Raw genomic sequence first — 20167 nt, 5'->3', positions numbered from 1 at the left:
AGCCTTGAGGAAGTGGGGCTGGGCTTGGTGTCGCGGGTGCTCAAGGGCCAGGCTGGGCATTTGACCTCTGCTGCTCATGGATCCAGGTAGCCCGCACCATCATCCAGCCCCCCCCCCACATTGCCTGAGAGGAACAGTGAGGCTCCTCCAGTGGACCATGCCTTGGCACTTGCCCTGGTCCCACCCCCTTCTGCCTGAGACCCTCAGATTTGTCTCACTCCTGCCCAGGCCCCCACAGGCACCCTTGACGCGAACAATGTAGAACTGGCCACACCCACTCCATCCACACCCACCCAGTAGGCCACACCCACCCTGGCCACACCCACCCGGCCCCCTGAGGGCAACCGCAATGCAGCTCTCAATGAAATTGAGTTTGACACCCCTGCCCTAGACGTTTATCCAAGCTCAGAGAGCACCAAGGATTCTACACTTAGACTTGTTTGATCAAGTTGCCTAGATTAGGTCTGCTTCACAACCAAAGGTGTGATAGAAATCAAATCCACTGGCTCTTTATCATGTTCCCAGAAGCACAGAAACACCATCCCCCATGTCTCTGAGCCCCTCGCCCATCAGCAACCTTGGAAGTACCACAAGCACGGCAGGCTCCTCCTCTTCGGTGGGGACCATCAGCATCCCACAACGGATCCACCACATGGCTGCCAGCCACGTCAACATCACCAACAACGTCTTGCGGAGCTACGAACATTGGGACATGGCTGACAAACTGACAAAAGAAAACAAAGGTATCTTCCCCTTGTTCTTTCTCTTCCCCCCCTCCCCAGTTTGAGATCTGTTAAGGCTACATTGGTAACGATTAGACCCAGCAGCTCTTATCTTGCAGGTTAGCAGAACACGCTGGCTCACTGACTGGCTTTGTTACTGTTTGTGATGAGGATTACTCTTCACCAAAGGGGGAGTCAATGGACAGGGAGACTGTTTCTGTATTTTTCCTTCTCACAGACTAATCCTCTGAAGCATATCAGCCAGGGCTCCGAGTGTGAAGAGGAGTTGAGAAAAGGAAGTGTGAGAGGACAGGATGGTGCCCTGTCCTTTTAAGACCTCTCTTAAAAGGACCCAGTAAAAGACCAAACTACACCCGCCCTTATAAAATATAAAGGCTCACTAGAGTGTCAATACTTGCCCTTATATATGGTCCCATGTCTGAACTCAGACAAGAACATGGGAATTTAGCACCCTTGCTAAGGTTTCATCCATTATTGCTAATCCCTGCCTTATTCTCTTCAAAACTAGAGGTTCTGAAGTCCTACAGGCCCATTAGATATAAGTTCTAAGATGATAGATAGATAGATAGATAGATAGATAGATAGATAGATAGATAGATAGATAGATAGATAGATAGATAGATGGGGGGGCAGGCAGGCAGGCAGGCAGACAGACAGACAGATATGATAGATATGATGGATGGAGAGAGAGAGAGAGAGAGATGACAAATGGAAGACACATAGATATGGATGTATAGATAGACATGGAGAGATAGACATCAGGGGCAGGAGAAAATTGGGAGCATAGAAAACTAACCAATAAATTCCATGCCAGTTACTTTGGAGATATACTGCCCCCCGCCCCAGTAGACAAGCAGAAAATAACATTTCTCTCTGTTTTTCAGAGTTCTTCATAGACTTGGACTTGGTCATGGGTCCATTGACACAACACAGCAGTATGACCAACCTGGTCCGTTACATTCGTCAAGGACTCCATTGGCTTCGTACTGAAGCCCACTTGTTGTAGTGATGGCCATGCCACCTGTCACAACTCCATCCCGTTTCCTTCATCGGCGCACAGGTGATCACCGATGGACAGCCACACTTCCTCCCGTAATTGTATTCATAGAGTTTAATTTTGTTGCTGTCTCTCTTTCTGTCTTATACAAAACACAAACTATTCTATCCATCCGGAGTGGAATTGCCATAAATGGAAAATGTAGCTTCCAAGCAGGGTACGTGTTCCTCCTGTTGAACCAGCGTTGTTTATTTCCTTGGCCTACGAATGGATTCTAGATCCTGCCAATATTGCCATCTGTAACATACAGAACGGTCAATCCCTGCAGTATTGCACTTTGTTCGAGAAATATATTTGGGAGGAAAGGGTTAATAATATTTTGAGGGCCCCTTTCTGAAAGTTCTCATGCCTGCCAATTAATGCAGAGAAACTCCTTCTTCCCAACACAGTGTTGTCCTTCTGATACAAACCATCCTTTTTCTTAGCTTAATCCTGACTTGTTACTAGACAAGAGGTCATTGTTACAATTGTGTGGTCCTTAAACAACTGTAACTTCAAGCATTTCCACGCTGCCTTAAACACCGGCACATAAATACACATGTATCACAAAAGACTTTGGGAGATCTCTATAGAGAGGCCAGTGAACTATCATGTTTTGTAATTCTGCTTTGTGGATCTCCATTTTTGATGGGACAGCACCCTGCCCTTTTTAAATCTATTTCACCACCATGGGACTCTTTTAAATGAAAATGATACCCAGTAGTCCATCCAGATCTCTCTCTAATCTAAAAAAAAAATAAGTGAGAGATGTTTTTTGTTATTCTAAATGTGTGGGGCATCTCCACAAATTACCATAGATTCATCCGATGGTACAAGGTAATCTCATTTAATCTCATTTAATTGAACCATTTGTGGGTGGGGGATGTCCATTACTCTTGAATGTCCATTAAATGCAGCCGTTAATTACCATGGCAAGGGATGTCATGATGGAAATGAAGCCAATTGTCTGAAAATGTGAATGAAACTGTAATGTTACGCAAATGACATAGATTGACCCTCATTGCCTCATTTGCATAAGGATATCGTCATTGCTCAAAGATGCATTGAAATTGTCTCCTCTAGACTTCTTGGGAAGGGATAGACTTGTGAGCTGTTTTAGAAGGATGTCTAAATGGCAACTGGATCATTGGCATCCAGAGTCTGCTAAACAGAAGTTTTGTTAAAGCGAGGTTTCACTATATCCCAACATGTGTTGGCTGGGGAATTCTGGGAATTGAAGTCCAGAGGTCTTAAAGTTGCCACGGCTGAGAAACAAAGCTGGACCCGGTTGGTTCTCATCTATGATGGCCCAATGTCCAAGCCTACTGAGAAGGCTCAGTATAATCACTGTAATGACTCCATTTCTAGGATAGCCTAGAGAGGTGTTGGGCTGTTGTTGTTTTTTCATTCCTTACTACAAAGCTTCTGAGATGTGCTTTCAAACCTGTCCTTCTTTGTGGGTTGCAGCACACACCATGCTCCACTCAGAATGGTTTTAATGAAGCCCTTTAGGCATTAAGAGTCCTCTTCTATCTGCAGGAGGGCAATCCTTTTAATAGGCCCCCCAACCTGTCACCGAGCAGGTATGGGAGCTTTCAAATCCTTCAGAATCTTTCATCAGGCAAGACATTCACAAAGACACAAGGGTTGGAAAAGACGCCAACAAATTCAAGAATTAGGTTTCTTGTCCTCCTTCTGTTCACTTTCGGCAGGAAGAGATCCTTTGGCTGACAGCAACAGACGGGAGGGCTGTGAGATGAAGGGTTTTCCCATAGAGTTGTGTACTGAAGAAATTGAAAATTATCATCATATTTTCCCCACTCATCCAGTGGAGGCCACACATCCATTGATATCCCTACCAGGAGCTTTTAAGCAGGATGTGCCCATTGTTCTGCCTCTACCTACGTTTCCAACACTAGGACTAAAACTCAAGATATAAGAAGGAAGGCAAGATTGAAAACCCCTTAACAGCTGCAGGGCATATTTCTTTTATCACACAAACAAAAAAAGGGAAGTAAAGAAACCAAAACACAAGGGATAAGGGAGAGAAAGCCTTTGAGATCAGAGTCCGTTTCCATTACACACTACCTTGAACTTCAAAATATATTTCTTTTCCTAAAAACAATAAGTAAGCCTTGGTAAGCCTTACAGAGTTGTCTTATCATTTAATGTATAAGCTTTATCTATTTGGACCAATGCCAGTGCAGTTTAGAACTGCGGCACTCCTTACCTGTGAGCTAAGCTTTCTTGAATTCAGTCAACAGCTTGATTTTAACTAGACTATATTCCATTAATTGCTTTGTTAAAATTTGGTTTTAAACTGGATATTGGCTAATACCATTTTCATTTTGATTTCTCTCTCTCTTTTTTTGGAAAAAGCACAGGTCCTCCACAACAGACTTTGTATGAAGGAATAAACTTAACAGACAAATTTAAGGAAGGTCCTACTAATGTCAACAGTTTAATTGTAAATGTCATGGGGGGAGGGGTTTGGGGAAATTAATCCACGAAAAACATCAGTCACCTAACAATGTAAATACCATTTTATGTCCTTATCTCTCCAGAATAATATTCCATTCTTATTAGATAATTGAGAGGAGAATCACTTGTAGCTATATTCCCTTGTATAATCCTATAATTTCAGAAAGTGATATATCAGTGCTTCAAACTGCTGGGGCATCTGGGGGGGGGGGTTGCATCCACGTGCCAAGATTTTTAACAACTTGAGTCCAAATCTAGTTTTAAAGGTTAACTTGATGGCAGTCAATAATTCACATTTTTTTAGAAAAATAAATACATCTAAGTCTTAAAAGTATTTTATTCCACATTATACTACTATAGTTCAAAATTAGAAAGCACTCTTGGCAACATTTGGCTGGTCTACAAAGACTTTTGCCAGAATTTGATTATTTCAACCAGGTTAGAGATTTTGCATAGAAGAATAGATTCCCACAGAGACCCAAAGGTGCTTTTTCAAGAGGCAACTGGACTTTCTTTATTTTTACTTGAAGACATTTTGCTTCTCATTTCCTTGAAGACGTTTTGCTTCTCATCCAAGAAGCTTCTTCGGAACTTCTTCATCCATGACTGGATGACTGAGAATCTCCATAGATATTCCCACAGAGAGTTTGTCTAAAACTTGTGACTTGAGTTATGATGAGAAGGACTGAGAATCCAGCATCTGCTGGTGATTCCTTTACTAGCTTCATCTGAAGATCTTCTTTGCTTGCGTCTCCTTAAGCTTCCATATTGGAAACTGAACATAGACTTCATTTCCCATCTGATTCCAAAAATTGCTCCATATCTCTGAGTAGGTCTCTCAAATTTCTTACGTTTCTGTCTCCTTATCCTTCCCCAGTTCCATATTAGATTCATGAGAGCTTTCTTCTGCATCCATATAATGCATTTCAACAACACGCAATAAGGCAACCGCCTTCCTGTCCAGATGTCTGAAGGGGTGTCATGAGTTATGAGACTCTATACCAGTGGTTCTCAACCTTTCTAATGCCGCGACCCCATAATACAGTTCCCCATATTGTGGTGACCCCCAACCACTTATACATCACCGGGTGCCAGGGGCGTGGCCAAAGAAAAGGGGAAAAAATGGCGGACAGCCTTGTTTGGCGACCCCCGTGAAATGGTCGTTCGACCCCAAATGGGGTCCCGACCCACAGGTTGAGAACCACTGCTCTATACAATCCATTTGTTTTGCTAAACCTCGGTTTAGAGGGCAAGGAAATGATCTGGGATTAATTGGAAAAGAGTAGAAAAGGATCGCATCTCTTCTTCAAATCTCCTAAAGAGGAAGAAAAGGGAAGGGGGGAATCCATCAAAATTAGATTGTCCTTTCCATGCCAGAAATGGAAAGCTTTTAAAAGCCCAAGAACCAGGCTCTATTACAAAGGGGGGAAAGTTGCCCACCTTGAAATTTACTCCAACTTCTGTTGAAAGTTCCTGTTCATCTTCTTGAAAGCCTCATTGGGAAGACTGACCAAGGTTACAGGTTTGAATTATTGCCCCATTAAAACAAGCGGATTTCAAACACCCCCACATTCCCCCCCTCCCCGTTGAGTGAATGGCATTTTCCCTCAATGGTGGGAGTGTAAATCAGTCACGGTAATATAGCGCCAGCTCTGAACGTCTGCCAATAAAAAAAAATCTCTAGGGGAAGAAGAAGAAGAAGAAAAAAAATCAACGATGGAAGTTCCCCTTCCTTGCTAGCTGTATCTCAGTGAAGGTGAATGCCTCAGGCTCTGTTGGGGTGTAAAATATTTTATCTGTAGGCCGTGTCAATTAAATGGGGAGTTCTTTGTGAAAGAAAGAATTGGGGGCTGAAGGAATGACATCAAAGTGCTTGGCCAATGTAGTCAACTGCCAGAGCTTCCAAAAAGGCAGGCTAAGAATTGAGAAAAATATGGCAGTTTCCAACATCTGAGCGAATGCCGGATGGTTTTAAACACTGGCTTAAACACACGGTCATGTAAGACTTGACATTTATCCAGACTAAACTAGAGGGAGTTTTTATTATTATCATTTGCTTTGTTTCATTAAGAGATCTTGCAATTTGAAAGCGGCTTTGGGTGCCCTGTAAGTTTAAAAAAGAAAAAGGCAGGAAATTAATTGGAGTCCTTAAGAAAGAAAGAAAAAATCGTGGGCTGTCTTGTAGAAATAGAAGTTACTCTGATCAAAGGAGCTGACTTGACCAACAGAGATTGTGGCTCCTTAAAGACTAAAACGTTCATCCTTGCAAATATTTTTGAGGATCTCAATGAATCTCCTTATCATAGCATATTTGACTTCGGAATCTGTGGTCAGAGCCCAGGGGTGGCCAGCTTGAAAATAATCCTGGGCAGAATCGCATCTTTCCAACAAAATAAAAAAAGCAAAGTCATGTCCAACAAGCAAGCAATGGGACGTTTCATGAGAAGTTGTAATCGGCTAAGATGGTTCTCCTCCACACTTTTGACTCAGCCAAATCCTGACATCAACCAAACACCACTTAAATCAATTCTTGGAAAATTCTGTTCTCTTTGGAATGACAGCTTATTCAGTTAGAACAGGGTTCTTCAACCTTGGCAACCTTAACATGTGTGAAGTCCACCCATCTTAATGCTGTCAAAGTTGGAAAAACCCTGAGTTAGACCCTATGGGAATACCCTCGCCCGTTTTTAAGTCTCAAGATGTAGGAAAGTAAACTGAGACCAATGAAAGGGAATTTTTTTTAAAGAAAAACTGTTCTGTTTCTCCTCCGGAGACTTAGGGATTTGTCTGGCTCAATGTAAGACTTGTGCAGCTGTTTTCCATAACTGCCCCTAAACAAACCACAACATCATCTCAGGCTCAATTTGCATCCTGCCTTTACCTGTTTAGAGATGTTAGTTAAACAATTTCAAACATGTGTATCCGCCATAGAAGTCAGCTCTCCTGATCCAGAGTCCTCCAGATGTACTGGACTGCAACTCTTCCAATTTTCAAATCAGTTGGATAGTCATGATTGGGTTCCTGGGAAGGTCTTGCACTCTTGCAAAAGGATTTCAACCAAAGTTAGATCTTTATTATCCTACTGCTAGACGTGAAGCATCAGGACCACATATTAAATTCCAGTTCAGATTTATTGCTCATGCCTATAGACAAGAATCTAGTCAACTAACAGTCAACACTAAATTGGTGCTAGATAAGAGTCAACAGCATTCATCAGGGTTGGCCTTAGACCACTTGAGGAAACGTAACGACTCCAGGCTGATTCCTCTCTTGACTCCACTTCCAGGCTCTGCCTGCTCTTCTTCAACATCTACCACTTAAAATTAAATTATACTTGACTATTGGGAGACCTATATACACAGATTCCCACACCCACCTGGTGATTTAGCTTGCATTCATTCAAAATAGCCGCTTTTGTGGGCAGGGACCATTCATTGCATAATCTCTGAAAATCCACAATGTGTCTTTGGACCAAGCATGTTATTCCTTGTACAGTTTTAAGCATAAGTTAAGATGTTTTTGTACAGATTAAGATGCAGTTACTGTTAACCTGTCCAGCAATTACTGAAATGTTGTATAGTTCTGAAATCTTCAGTTCCTCTTCATTTTTTTTTAAAATGATTGTTTTATTTCTATGTAAAGGGGAAAAATGTACCCTGCTTGTTTACTTTGTACTTCCAATGTGTTGCACAATTACGCATTTCTGTTTACATTTTCTTTTCTATTTTTTTAAAAAATAATACTTTCTGTACAAACATTTTCAATGTTGTTTGTTGTTTTCAAAAACAATTGTCTCTGTATAAAATAATATTGGTTGAACTGGTACATTTGTGTCTCTCATAGAGGGATTAATTATACTGCCGGTGCATTGAATTATTTAAAAAAAAAAGGAAAATAAAATTTTTATGAAATGTTGAACTGTGCTCTCTTTTATGATCTCGTGTTTGTCCTAGACTTAAAACAACCCCAGGTTTTCTGGTGTTCATTCTACAAATAGTCCTTTTAGCAACTGCCTCCATTTAGTAACCGTGCATAGTTGTGACTTGGAGGAAAAAGGAACTTTATGAGCACTTTTTGCATTTACAGCTTTCACAGATCTGGAAAGTGAAGAAAAGTGAAGCTAGGTCATAAGCACAATCACAGTTCCACTTTAGCACTGATGAAGTTACCAAACAAGGTAACTTCATCAAGAAAACAACCAAGCAGCAAGGACTCATCATTTCAGCCCTGAGCTATAAATATTCTACTTTATTGCTACAGTTTCGCTTAATAGAATAGAATAGAATAGAATAGAATAGGAGTAAGGCCTCCCAGGCCTAGAACAGCCCACAGGAAGTGCATGGATGTCACTTCCGGAAGTCCAGTCTAGGCTTCAGAGGCCCAAGTCTGCATCTACCCAAGTCTGCATCCACGCAGAGAACTGGTTGTTCAGGTATTTGAATCTCACCACTGAATAGAACAGAATAGAATAGAATAGAATAGAATAGAATAGAATAGAATAGAATAGAATAGAATAGAATAGAATTGGAAGGGACCTTGGAGGTCTTCTAGTCCAACCCCCTGCTTCTAGTCACCAATCCCAATTGTAGTTGCTAAATGAGGACTGCCTCTGTTTGTACCACAATTTCTATCTTCTCCACCTTGGAAAGGGGGAGAAAGATTCAAATTCTTTGCCCAAATTAATCCTTAGTTGCAACTAAGAATGTAGACTTTCCAGAGCCTTTAACGTAGGAGCTCTGTCTTTCCCACCGACTCAAATGCTGCAGCCTGTTAAAACCCAGCTAGCTTTTTTTTTTAAAGCAAATCTCTCTGCATTAAGGGGCCTCCAAACTTCTCTGCCCATGGTGCACACCTTAGAATAGGGGTCTTCAAACTTGGCCCTTTTATGACTTGTGGACTTCAACTCCCAGAATTCCTCAGGCCAGCCTGCCTGGCTGAGGAATTCTGGGAGGGGTCTCAAACCCGGCCCTTTTATGACGTGGACTTCGACTCCCAGACTCCTCGCTGGCTGAGGAATTCTGGGAGTCGAAGTCCACAAGTCATAAAAGGGCCAAGTTTGAAGACCCCTGCCTTAGAACCCACCCCTCTTCCCCTGCCCATTGGCTCTCCCTGGCCTTTACAATGGAGACGAGCTTTTCCACCCTGGTGCTGGGATGTTGCACCGTCTGCCTGTCAAGGCAGAACTCAATAAAATGGCTCTTACTGAGTTTCAACCCATTAATTTTACAGTAATCGCCCCGTGTGTGCTTGATGGTCTGACAGAGAATTATCTGTAATGGGAAGTTGCTTGCCAACAAACACTGTAAAGCAACGGATGCAAATCGACGGGAGGAGAGCTCTTGCAATACCCGGGGATAGACCAACTTACTGTTGCTAAGGGGACTGCAGATCTGTCCTTGCCAATTGTAACCTGTTATTCTTAATCTGCAGCAAAGTGGGGCAATAGACCTCTTCTTCCTGGTCCAGAAGATTTTGTTGGGGGGGCTGTTTTTTTTTTTGTTAAGCCCCAACACTTGCTTAGTTCTGGACTTCCACTGCAGTGATTGGCTGGTGTTGAAGCAATCTTGAAATCAATCAATCAGATGGATCGACATAACCCGAACTAGACTGTTGTTTCTCTGTGTCATATAATATAGGTAGATATATGCATAATTCTGTATTTATTTATTTTTGTCATACTTATGTAGTGTGTATCAGAAGTGGTCACCCTTTTGAGGGCTGTAGGGAATGACATTTCTTTTTAATGTATGCCGATTAGCGTACATTCAAAGTGACAATAAAGTTATTATTCTATTCTATTATTCTAATAGAGCTGGAAGGGACCTTGGAGGTCTTCTAGTCCAGCCTCCTACTCAAGCAGGAGAACCTACCATTTCAGACAAGTGGCTGCCCAGTCTCTTCTTAAAAACCTCCAGGGATGAAGCACCCACAACTTCTGGTGGCAAGCTGTTGCACTGGTCAATTGTCCTCCCTGTTTGGAAGTTTCTCCTTAATTCCAGGTTGCTTCTCTCCTTGGGTTAGTTTCCACCCATTGTTTCTTGTCCTGCCTTCAGGTGCTTTGGAAAATAAGTTGACCCCCCACCTCTTCTTTTTGGCAGCCCCTCAAATATTGGAACACAGCTATCATGTCACTCCTAGTCCTTCTTTTCTCTAGACAAGCCAAACCCAAATCCTGCAACTCTTCTTCATATGTTTTTGTCCCCGGGCCTTTGATCATCTTAGTTGCTCTTCTCTGAACTTTTTCCAATGTCTCAACATCTTTTTTGTAATGTGGTGACATGTATACTTGCCTTCATTTGTGTAAAATACAAAGCACATAAAAACACAATGAATTCAATGCTAGAGTAGAAGGGGCTTTGCTTTGACCCAGACAAGCTCTCCTCACTTTATAAGGTACTCCTCGATTTACAATCATTTGTCTGAGGGGGTCTTTGGTGCTTTCTGAACTCGGTTGCCTGAGGGCTTCTTATGGAGGCTTTCTTAGTCTTCTTTCGAACCCGCTGAGTCAAGAATGGGCACCTCAAAACCCCATGTTCCACCTGAAAAACTGACATATGGGGTCCTTACAGGACTGTCTCCTCACAGTGGTGTCTACCTACCTTGCTAGATCCAGCAGGAGAAGCCTGCTCCAGATCCCTTCTGTGAGAGAATGTCACCTGTTGGGATCTCGTAGGAGAGACTTTTCTGCTGTGGTTTCCACCCTGTGGAACATCACACACACACACACACACACACACCAAACTTTCACAAAACACTGAAAATCTGGCTTTGCCATCAAACTTGAGATAGGCTTGACTGGATGGATGAGCCTGTATTATAGCTTGTTAGAGGAGCTGAAAGTCTCCTTAGCTGCCCCAGGGTTTGAAAGACAGCCAAGCACCCGGCATTAAGATTGAAATTAGACGGAAGTGTGAATATTCCCTACTGGCCAAGTCTGATGTAAATACTCCACACTCAGCTTTGGGGTCTGACGTCCAGTTTTTTGTCTCGGAAGAGTCTTCCAATATCTCAGGGGCTGCCACAAAGAAGAGGAGGTCAAAACTGGCTCTCCAAAGCACCTGAAGGCAGGACAAGAAGCTATGGATGGTAACTAATCAAGGAGATAACCTACGAGAAATTTCCTGACAGAACAATCTATCAGTGGAACGGCTTTCCTCCAGAAATTGTGGCTGCTCCCTCACTGGAAGTTTTCAAGAAGCCGTTTGTCTGACAGGGTCTGCTGCTTGGGCAGGGGGTTGGACTAGAAGACCTCCAGGGTCCCTTCCAACTCTCATTTTGTTATTCCTTTACCAGCTTACATCAAAAGCTACCTTAATCTAGAATCTTCTCATTCTGGGAAGTTGGCTGCAATCATTTTTGCCACTTTCTGCATTTCTCCGAACAAAACAAAACAACAGCAACAAAAAGTAGCAGAAAAACAGTTCATCCGAGGTGCCATTAGCCTGTAATCTTTGGTGAGTAATATCAGCTGGAATAATTTCTTCCTCCCCTTATCCTTCCTTTTCTTTTAATGGATGCCTCTGTGTTGGTTAACCTAATCGCTCCTCTGAAGGCATGTTGATAAAAGCTGGAGACAGCAGGAACTCTTTCTGATTTTTAATTTTTAATTCTGTGTTTTCGGGAGGGGGAAGCACATAAATGAAGGAGATGAAGAGGAGGCTTAACAAAGCCCAACTTAAGAACTCGACTGCTAAATAATTCCTGGAATGAGTTGTCAGAAAGCTTTTATTTACCGATCCTGCGCATTTCATTTCTTCCTGGCATGAGGCCAAGCTCCCTGACAGTCAAGATTTATTGATTTAATTGGCTGGTGTAACCATGCAATAAAATCATCTCCAAGATAAATTTTCATGGCACTCTGTAGCATCTGAGTAATTTTTCAAGTGCTATGGCTATATTTCTCCAAGTTACAGGTGCAAAAATTTGCTTAAAGCTGAAATACCCCATTACTGGCCATGCCACCCATCTCTTTTGGTCTCCATTGTGGCATTGCATTGTTATTATTATTATTACCTTCCTCATTTTATTTACTTTACATTAAGGAGACTCGGCATAGGTCTTTCGAAGAAAATGTATGTATTTTTTTTTTAATTGGTTCATATATTTGGTGCCCAAGAGAAAAGGAGGCATTCGTTTAATTTAAAATTTAATTTAATTTAAAAGGAAACATTCGTTTAATTCAGAGGTGGCTTAGAGGTTATTTACAATGTTCCCCAGAACTGTTTCTCTCCAGCTGTGAGATGCTTTCAAATCCAAAGTCTCTCTTGCCCAAGATGATTGTCACGTTGTAGTGTGATGGATGATGGAATCTTTAGATCTTTTTTATGTACCCTGTTGAGGAGCTCATTACAGCTTACAACAACCACTACATGAAAAAGGGAATCTTCGGATAAACTCCCAAATTAATGTTAATGCTTTCTTTAGAGATCAGCGATAACACCCGAGTTTTTAACAACGGGCAATCTTCCTTCATGGCAGATTATTTACACAGTAGGATTCCTCCATTGTTTTTCTTTTCCCGACACAAATTCCCCCGCAGCAGCTTTGATCCTTGCTGGTGCGCTTCTTACGATCTAATCCAGTGCCACCCTTTTGTGTTATCGTCTGAAACACACATTCACCGTAGAGTAACTTGCTGGAGAAGACTCCTGCGAGTCCCTTGGACTGCAAGGCATTCAAACCGGTCAGTCCTAGAAGAGATCAACCCCGACTGCTCTTTAGAAGGCCAGATCCTGAAGTTGAAACTCAAATACTTTGGCCACCTAATGAGAAGGAAGGACTCACTGGAGAAGGGCCTAATGCTGGGAAAGATTGAGGGCAATAGAAGAAGGGGACGACAGAGAATGAGATGGCTGGATGGAGTCACTGAAGCAGTAGGTGTGAACTTAAATGGACTCCAGAAGATGGTAGAGGACAGGAAGACCTGGAGGAACATTGTCCATGGGGTCGCGATGGGTCGGACACAACTTCGCAATTAACAACAACAACAAACTTGTATTCAATTAGCTAATGGAACGGCTTGCCTCCAGAAGTTGTGGGTGCTCCATCACTGGAGGTTTTTGAGAAGAGATTGGACAACCAATCATTTGTCAAATGGTTATAGAGCAGTAGTTCTCAACCTGTGATCTGTGGACCTCTGGGAGGAGGGTGCCATGTCGTCACGGGAGGGGTCACAATAGCTTGAAGAAATGTTATGATTTAAATTTTCACTCTTGGGTTCCGTGGCCATGGTCCATGGCCACAAATGATATTTAAAGGGGGTCCGTGGTGAAGGAAAGGTTGAGAACCACTGGTATAGAGTCTCCTGCTTGAACCAGAGGTTTGACTAGAAGACCTCCAAGGTCCCTTCCAACTTGTTTTGTTATTGCTCAAGAAAGCCCATCTATTTGATCACCAAAAGTCAACCCAAATCTGAGGGCACTTAATGTACAAAAATCCTTCGACTCCTGTGTATTGTTCCGTACAAATGAATAGAATAGAGCTGGAAGGGACCTTGGAGGTCTTCTAGTCCAGTCCCCTGCTCAAGCAGGAGAGCCTATACTATTTCAGACAAGTGGCTGTGTAGTCTCTTCTTAAAAACCTCCAATGTTGGAGCACCCACAACATCTGGAGGCAGGCTGTTCCAGTGGTTGATTGTACCCACTGACAGTAACTTTCTCCTTAATTCCAGGTTGCTTCTCTCCTTGAGTTTCCATCCATTGGTTCTTGTCTGGCCTTCTGGTGCCTTGGAAAATAAGTTGACCTCTTCCTCTTCTTTGTGGCAGCTCCTTCAAATGGAGGGAGGCTCCTGAGTTGGCAGATGCCAGCTTTATCTTGTTTTATTGGACCTTATCTTGAGCTTAGGTTAAACAGCTGATCTCTTTATCTCTGGATCAATTGGAAGAGGTTATCTAAGGTTTTACAGAGATGTTTTCCCTCTCTTTCCCGTGATCTCCTATCTTAGGATGGAGAAAGAGCTTCATTCTTCTCCCAAGAATGAATCCTGCATAAAATGAATGCCAAACAGCAGAAACCAGCTTTAAGACTCGCCGTCAATTAAACAAATTAAAATGTCCACCGTGTTCCAAATCAGTTTGTGAAGAAGTGGAGGAGATGGAAATAGCCTTTCATTTACAGCCGTGCTGTTAAGTCTGGTAAGGAAGGAAAAATTAGGCTGAAGTGTAACTAAGCCTCATTAAGGAATCTCACTGCTAAGCAGAGATAAAGTAAAGTATTTGACTTATCTTCTAAAGAGATACTTCATTGAAAGAATTATCTTACAGTTTTTTGTTTTTTGTTTTGCAATGTCTGCCGTTGGCCTCTTCTTTCTTTTGCCCGGTCTGTATATTATACCATATTTGCAGCCATCATTTGAGTAATATAAACTAGCAAAATTGGTCATATTTTAATTAAAGCGAATTTAAACTTATTTATACTCTCATGTTTAGGTCTGTGATATTGTGCTCGATGAAGCAAAACTTGAAGTCTTTTGGGAAACGGATTTAACACCTGATATTTTGTTGTTGTTTTTTTTGGGGGGGGGACATGGGTCTAATGCCATTATGGGGTCCTCTAATGTGGTGAAGGCATCAACAAAACTATTCCAAGGATTCCTACCAAAAGAAAGCAGCAGCATCAGAACTGGTTAGTATTTGGACAGAAAACATCAGGAAACCCTAGGAATGTAGGGTAGTGTAATGGAACATGTGAATGAACCTTGAGGGATGAGAGGAAAAGATGGTACCTAGGAAACAATCAGAGAGGAGAGGCAGGACTTCTCAGTGACTTAATGGTCAGGAGCAGAAATTTAGGGAGGACTCACCCTAATCGATCAGATGCTCAGAAGTAGTGCTGGGAATTTTGTACCTTTACACTTGCAAGTTTGAGGTTAGCCCAGAAAAACCATAGAACATGGAATAACAGAGTTGGAAGGGACCTTGGAGGTCATCTAGTCCAACCCCCTGCTTGAGCAGGAGAATCCATACCATTTCAGACAAATGGTTGTCCAATCTCTTCTTCATCAACGCCTCCAGTGATGGGGCACCCACAGTTTCTGAAGGCAAGCTGTTCCATTGGTTAATTGTTCTCACTGTCAGGAAGTGTCTCCTTAGTTCTAGGTTGCTTCTCTCCTTGATTCGTTTCCATCCTTTGCTTCTTGTTCTGCCTTCGGGAGAATAGCTTGGCTCTTCTTTGTGGCATCCCCTTATACTTACTTCTCATAAACCTGCAAGAATTTCATATGAAGAAAGATTGGCTTTAGCTCGGGAGTGACTATTAAAGCAGGCCATTGGCCTCTTGCATTCTCTCGAAAGGAGCTAGATGTCACCTTCTCGTTTCACAGCAAGCCAGAATTCTAAAAATGGTCTTTCCCTGCCCAAAACATCAAAACAATCTCGGAACACCATCTGTGGTTTGTTTATCTTGCTGCATAAACCAGGACACTTGGCTTCTCTGTCCTCTGCAAACGAGAAATGGGAAGCTAAGAACCAACAAGAGCTGCTGATTTCAGTTTTTTAAGAAGGAGACAAGATAGAATTCCCAGTGGAGATGTATCACAGCAAACAAAAGCTGCCCAACCTGGGTGGTGGGGAACTATGCTTCTGTTACAGTTGCTTATTGCAATCCCCAACCTCTTGTTCAATAACACAAATCAAGGGAAGGATGACTTCCCCCCCCCAATTTTATCTGCCCCTGAGATAAATTGGGCTGAGAGTAATTGATCCAAAGTCATCTCGTGGTTGAGTAGAGAAATCCAGAAGACAGTAGGATGATGCAAAGCAGCTGAAGCTGCAACATAACCCATGTTCATATTGTAGAGAGCAGAGAGCAGGTGAGGGAGAGAAGCTCTTAACGTGCTGAAGATATCCTGAGCCTATGTAAGCAGACTTCTTAAAATAGTTTGATACTAATTTGACACTCCAATCACTGGGAGGTTTGTTTTACATGACGCTCTTTAAACCCAGGTTGGGCGCTCCTTCAAATCACCTTGCTTTATGGCTCTCTGGCTTATAGTTTCAGAGAAAACAAGCCAAGAATCAGTGCCCATTGCTAGTTTCTCTTGCTACCCTATATGAACCCCTGTTGTAGCCCTCACCAGAGGATTATTGACATGTGATTTCCATTTGGACATTAGTTTTGCTATTCAGTTTGAATCTGTCTTTCTGAAACCATTACTCCAGGGTTTATCCTCTAGCATAGTGGTTCTCAATCTTGACACCTTGAAGACACGTGAACTTCACCTCCCAGAATTCCCCAGCCAATATGGGGTTTTGGGGGAGTTGAAGTCCACGCATCTTCAAGTTGCCAAGGTTGAGAACATTGATCTAGGAGAACTGCTGAAGCGGTTCAAATGGCTGTCCAGTCTCTTCTTAAAAATCTCCAGTGATGGAGCACCCACAACCTCTGAGGGCAAACCATTCCACTGGTTAATTATTCTATCAGGAAATTTCTCCTTAGTTCTAGGTTGCTTCTCTCCTTGATTAGTTTCCATCCGTTGCTTCTTGTCCTGCCTTCAGATGCTTTGGAGAATAGGTTGACCCCCCTCTTCTTTGTAGTAGACCCTCAAATATTGGAACACTGCTAGCATGTCACCTCTCGTCCTTTTTTTCACTAGATTAGATATATCCATTCTTCGTATGTTTTAGCCTCCGGCCCCCTATTCATTTTTTTGCTCTTCTCTGCACTCTTTCCAGAATCTCAGCATCTTTTTTATATCGTGGTGACCAAAACTTTTGCTTCTCTTCTAGATATGCCTTCAGTTACCATAAAAGTCCAATCATACCCCTGATCAGTCTCCTTTTATCAAAATGATTGTCTCCAATTCTCTCAGGCCCCCCTTCCAGTTTTCTTCTCAGTCTTGCTACCCCTTGCTTAAACCACCTCTGGTGGTTCTTCGAGTAGACAGCATTGAACCAAAAGCCCACCCGCTTAAGCTAGTATTCTCTAAGGCTACTCAATGCCCTGCCAGCTCTTGTAGCTTGTAATGAAATATGAATAGGTTTTCCAGACCAGACTTCCACTCCTTTCTCTCCCCAACTGCTGGCCTGAGTTGTTATTTTTATCCCAAAACCATTGATAGTGACAATACAGCCACAGATAATGTTTCAGCCATGCTTTAAAATAAATATAAGGCTGTCATCAGAGATGAACCACTTACATTTTTTTTTCCAGTGAAGCCAAACAGTATCTCAGCTGATTGAGAGCTCTGTTGCATTATTGATTAGTTTTTAAGTTCCTGTTACATATTAAATTAGTATCACTGAAGGCATGGGAAACCGCCAGCCCAATTACCTCTAAAATTGCTTTTCTCTCCGGAAAGCATTCTCGGTTGTGTTGTTATGCAGGGAATATGCAGCAGCCATTAAGAAAAATGTAGACGTGATTTTTTTTTTTTTTTTTTGTGGGTACAGCTCCTTCAACTAGGGCTATTGGCTCAGCCTGGAAAAAAATCCAGATCATGCCCAGAGAGGAAGCAAAGAAAGACAGAATAATGCATCTGCATCCAGTTTGGGCCACCATATTGTAAAAAAGATGTTGAGATTCTGGAAAGAGTGCAGAAAAGAGCAACAAAGACGATGAGGGGCCTGGGAGCTAAAACATACAAGGAACGGTTGCAGGAATTGGGTAAATCCATTTGAGTGAAAAGAAAGACGAGGAGTGACATGGTCGCAGTGTTCAAAGATTTGAGGGGCTGCCACAAAGAAGAGGGGGTTCAACCTATTCTCCAAAGCACCCAAAGGCAGGACAAGAAGCAACGGATGGAAACTAATCAAGGAGAGAAGCAACCTAGAACTAAGGAGAAATTTCCTGAAGTGAGAACAATTAACCAGTGGAAGGGCTTGCCTCCAGAAGTTGGTGGGTGTTCCAACACTGGAAGTTTTTTAAAGAAGAATCTGGACAGTCACTTGTTTGGAACAGTATAGGGTCTCCTGCTTGATGAAGGGGCTGGACTAGAAGACTTCCAATGTGGTCCTACCTTCACTCATTTTGTTGTTGCGCCAATGCTTGGCATTCCTGCTGAAATGAGAAAAGTTAAGTTAGCACGCTCCTTAGGTTGCTATGGCAAAGCGCGTTTTCTTTACAACTGGTTATGAATGTATGAGTCACTGGTGATTAATATTAATGGCAAATCCCACGAGATGCCTTCCTTCTGAAAGAAATCAGCCATCATCGGAATTCATGGGAATTCGAGTTTCTTGAGAGGTGAAGAGACCTTTAATTAATTAATATCCAGCACTGAGCGAGGCAGAGAGCAGGCCTGGTAATAATCACAGTACGAGACAGAACATTCTTTCTATAGAGCATCAAAGAATTAAGCATGGCAAGTCTTATCATAAAGCAGCAATTAGGAGCTCTTTTTCCCCATACACCTGCACTGTTCAAAATAATAAGCCTCTTTTGAAAATGCCTGAATGTGCAGCTCAGTGATGTGTGGTGATCTAATGTTGGAAGTAAAAAAAATGAAGCAAGATGAAGCTAGAATGCTTACTCTTTCTTTTGTGTACAGGACAGCTGTTCTAGGGCTGATCTTCTGAAGCCAGAATGAGGAACGAGCTGAACATCTGAGCGAATGCATCTCAGCCCAGAAGCAACCCTGTAGAAGACTTTGTTCTTCCATTATGGATACTGAAGGAAAGATAATCCAGAAAAGGCAAGATACACAGCTTGATTACCTCTTCCCTGAAGCATGTACAGGAATTACCAACCTGATCCCTATGAATTCCCTAAGAATTCCGTAAGGATCCCTAAGAATCAAGGAGAGAAGCAACTTAGAACTAAAGACGAATTGTTCAGAAACCCAAGACTGAAGTCCACTATAGGTTCATAGGGGTTATACGTGGACAGAATTGTGTGTCCAGAAGACATGTCCTGTGATTTTTGAGTTAATTACTACTCCCTTTGCTGAGTTGCAACCTTAATGGTGTAGAATCAGGTTATCAGGTTCAAAGCAACTCCTCTGAATGTTCAGATGGAAAGTCCACAATATATCAAATCTATCTCTCCTCCCATCCACCCATCTATCCTTCTACCCATCTATCCAGCTTGATGCAGGGATGGTGGTTGTGATGTTTTTCAGGCTTTTAGGCGACTCCATTTGCCTCAAGGCCACAATTAGCTGAGTTCAGCAGTCTTTCGTTTAAAAAAGGGCAATATTCAGCATTTCCCGAAGAGCGACCTAGATTATTCATATACCTCTCTTTACAATAAGTGGAGGTAATTGCAATATAATTAAATTGGAATTATTGTGTGATTTCCAAATGAACCTTGCTAGCATTTTCATTAATTTTCAATGTAGCCCTTTTTTTTTTGCCCCACTTAGGATTACTAGTAATGAATGAGTGTAATTGAATTGTAATTAAACAGGAATTAAAATATGATTTCCTAATGGACTACAGCTGAAGAGGTACCACCGTAGCTGCCCTATGCACGGATTTTTACATATTTGGTGACAATAATTGAGATGTTGGATGCTAGAAGATGTATGTTCACAGGTCAGTTAGGCCCAGAAAAATCTACTTCCCATAACTACCTTTCTTAGTCAAGGCGTTCCTTTCCACGCTGCAGAATTCTGCAGTTTTAAGAGAAAGAGCTCAGCCAGTAGAACTAAAAAGGCTACACATTTTAGCCCAGGATATCTAAGGATGATTAGACATGGTGTGTCCACTGGACCATCTGTCTTGCAAAAGAGAGAAGACTGTCCATCCTTCTTGAAACAAAGTCCAGTTGCCCTTTGAAAAAGCACCTCTGGCTCAATCATCACCTGGATGACTGAGAATCTCCATAAACATGTCCATCTTTCTCTTCTCCTGCCCATGTCTCAGAGAAGCAAAGTCTGACATCCAGTCCCTCAAAGCCCTCCAACCATCAGAAGGCAGGAGAAGAAGCAACGGATGGAAACTGATCAAGGAGAGAAGCAGCCTAGAACTAA

The 20167-nt window shown here is 42.3% G+C and overlaps 1 protein-coding gene and 1 long non-coding RNA gene across 4 annotated transcripts in view; both read left to right on the top strand.

Moving 5' to 3' along the window:
- AFF2 (AF4/FMR2 family member 2) overlaps window positions 1-8178 on the top strand; it is a 216356-nt gene extending 208178 nt beyond the window's left edge. For 2 of the 3 annotated variants that reach the window (XM_039354705.1, XM_039354703.1), the window contains exons 20-21: window positions 526-743; window positions 1628-8178. In XM_039354705.1, coding sequence (XP_039210639.1) covers window positions 526-743; window positions 1628-1749 — 340 coding nt within the window. In that variant the 3' untranslated portion in view covers window positions 1750-8178. The remainder of the gene's footprint in view (window positions 1-525; window positions 744-1627) is intronic. The other variant, XM_039354706.1, reaches the window with a different exon arrangement.
- Window positions 8179-11612: 3434 nt separating this feature from the next.
- On the top strand, window positions 11613-18860 carry LOC120313123. The gene is made up of 3 exons (XR_005558063.1): window positions 11613-11714; window positions 14204-14393; window positions 18746-18860. It is a non-coding gene; the product is annotated as an uncharacterized LOC120313123 (long non-coding RNA).
- Window positions 18861-20167: the final 1307 nt, after the last annotated feature.

The sequence above is a fragment of the Crotalus tigris genome, unplaced genomic scaffold (genome assembly GCF_016545835.1).
Source record: "Crotalus tigris isolate CLP2741 ecotype Arizona unplaced genomic scaffold, ASM1654583v1 scf7180000018585.330925593:3314079, whole genome shotgun sequence".
Lineage (NCBI taxonomy): Eukaryota > Metazoa > Chordata > Lepidosauria > Squamata > Viperidae > Crotalus > Crotalus tigris.
The sequence above is the reverse complement of the archived record's forward strand: the minus strand, read 5'-3'. Positions and strand labels throughout refer to the sequence as shown.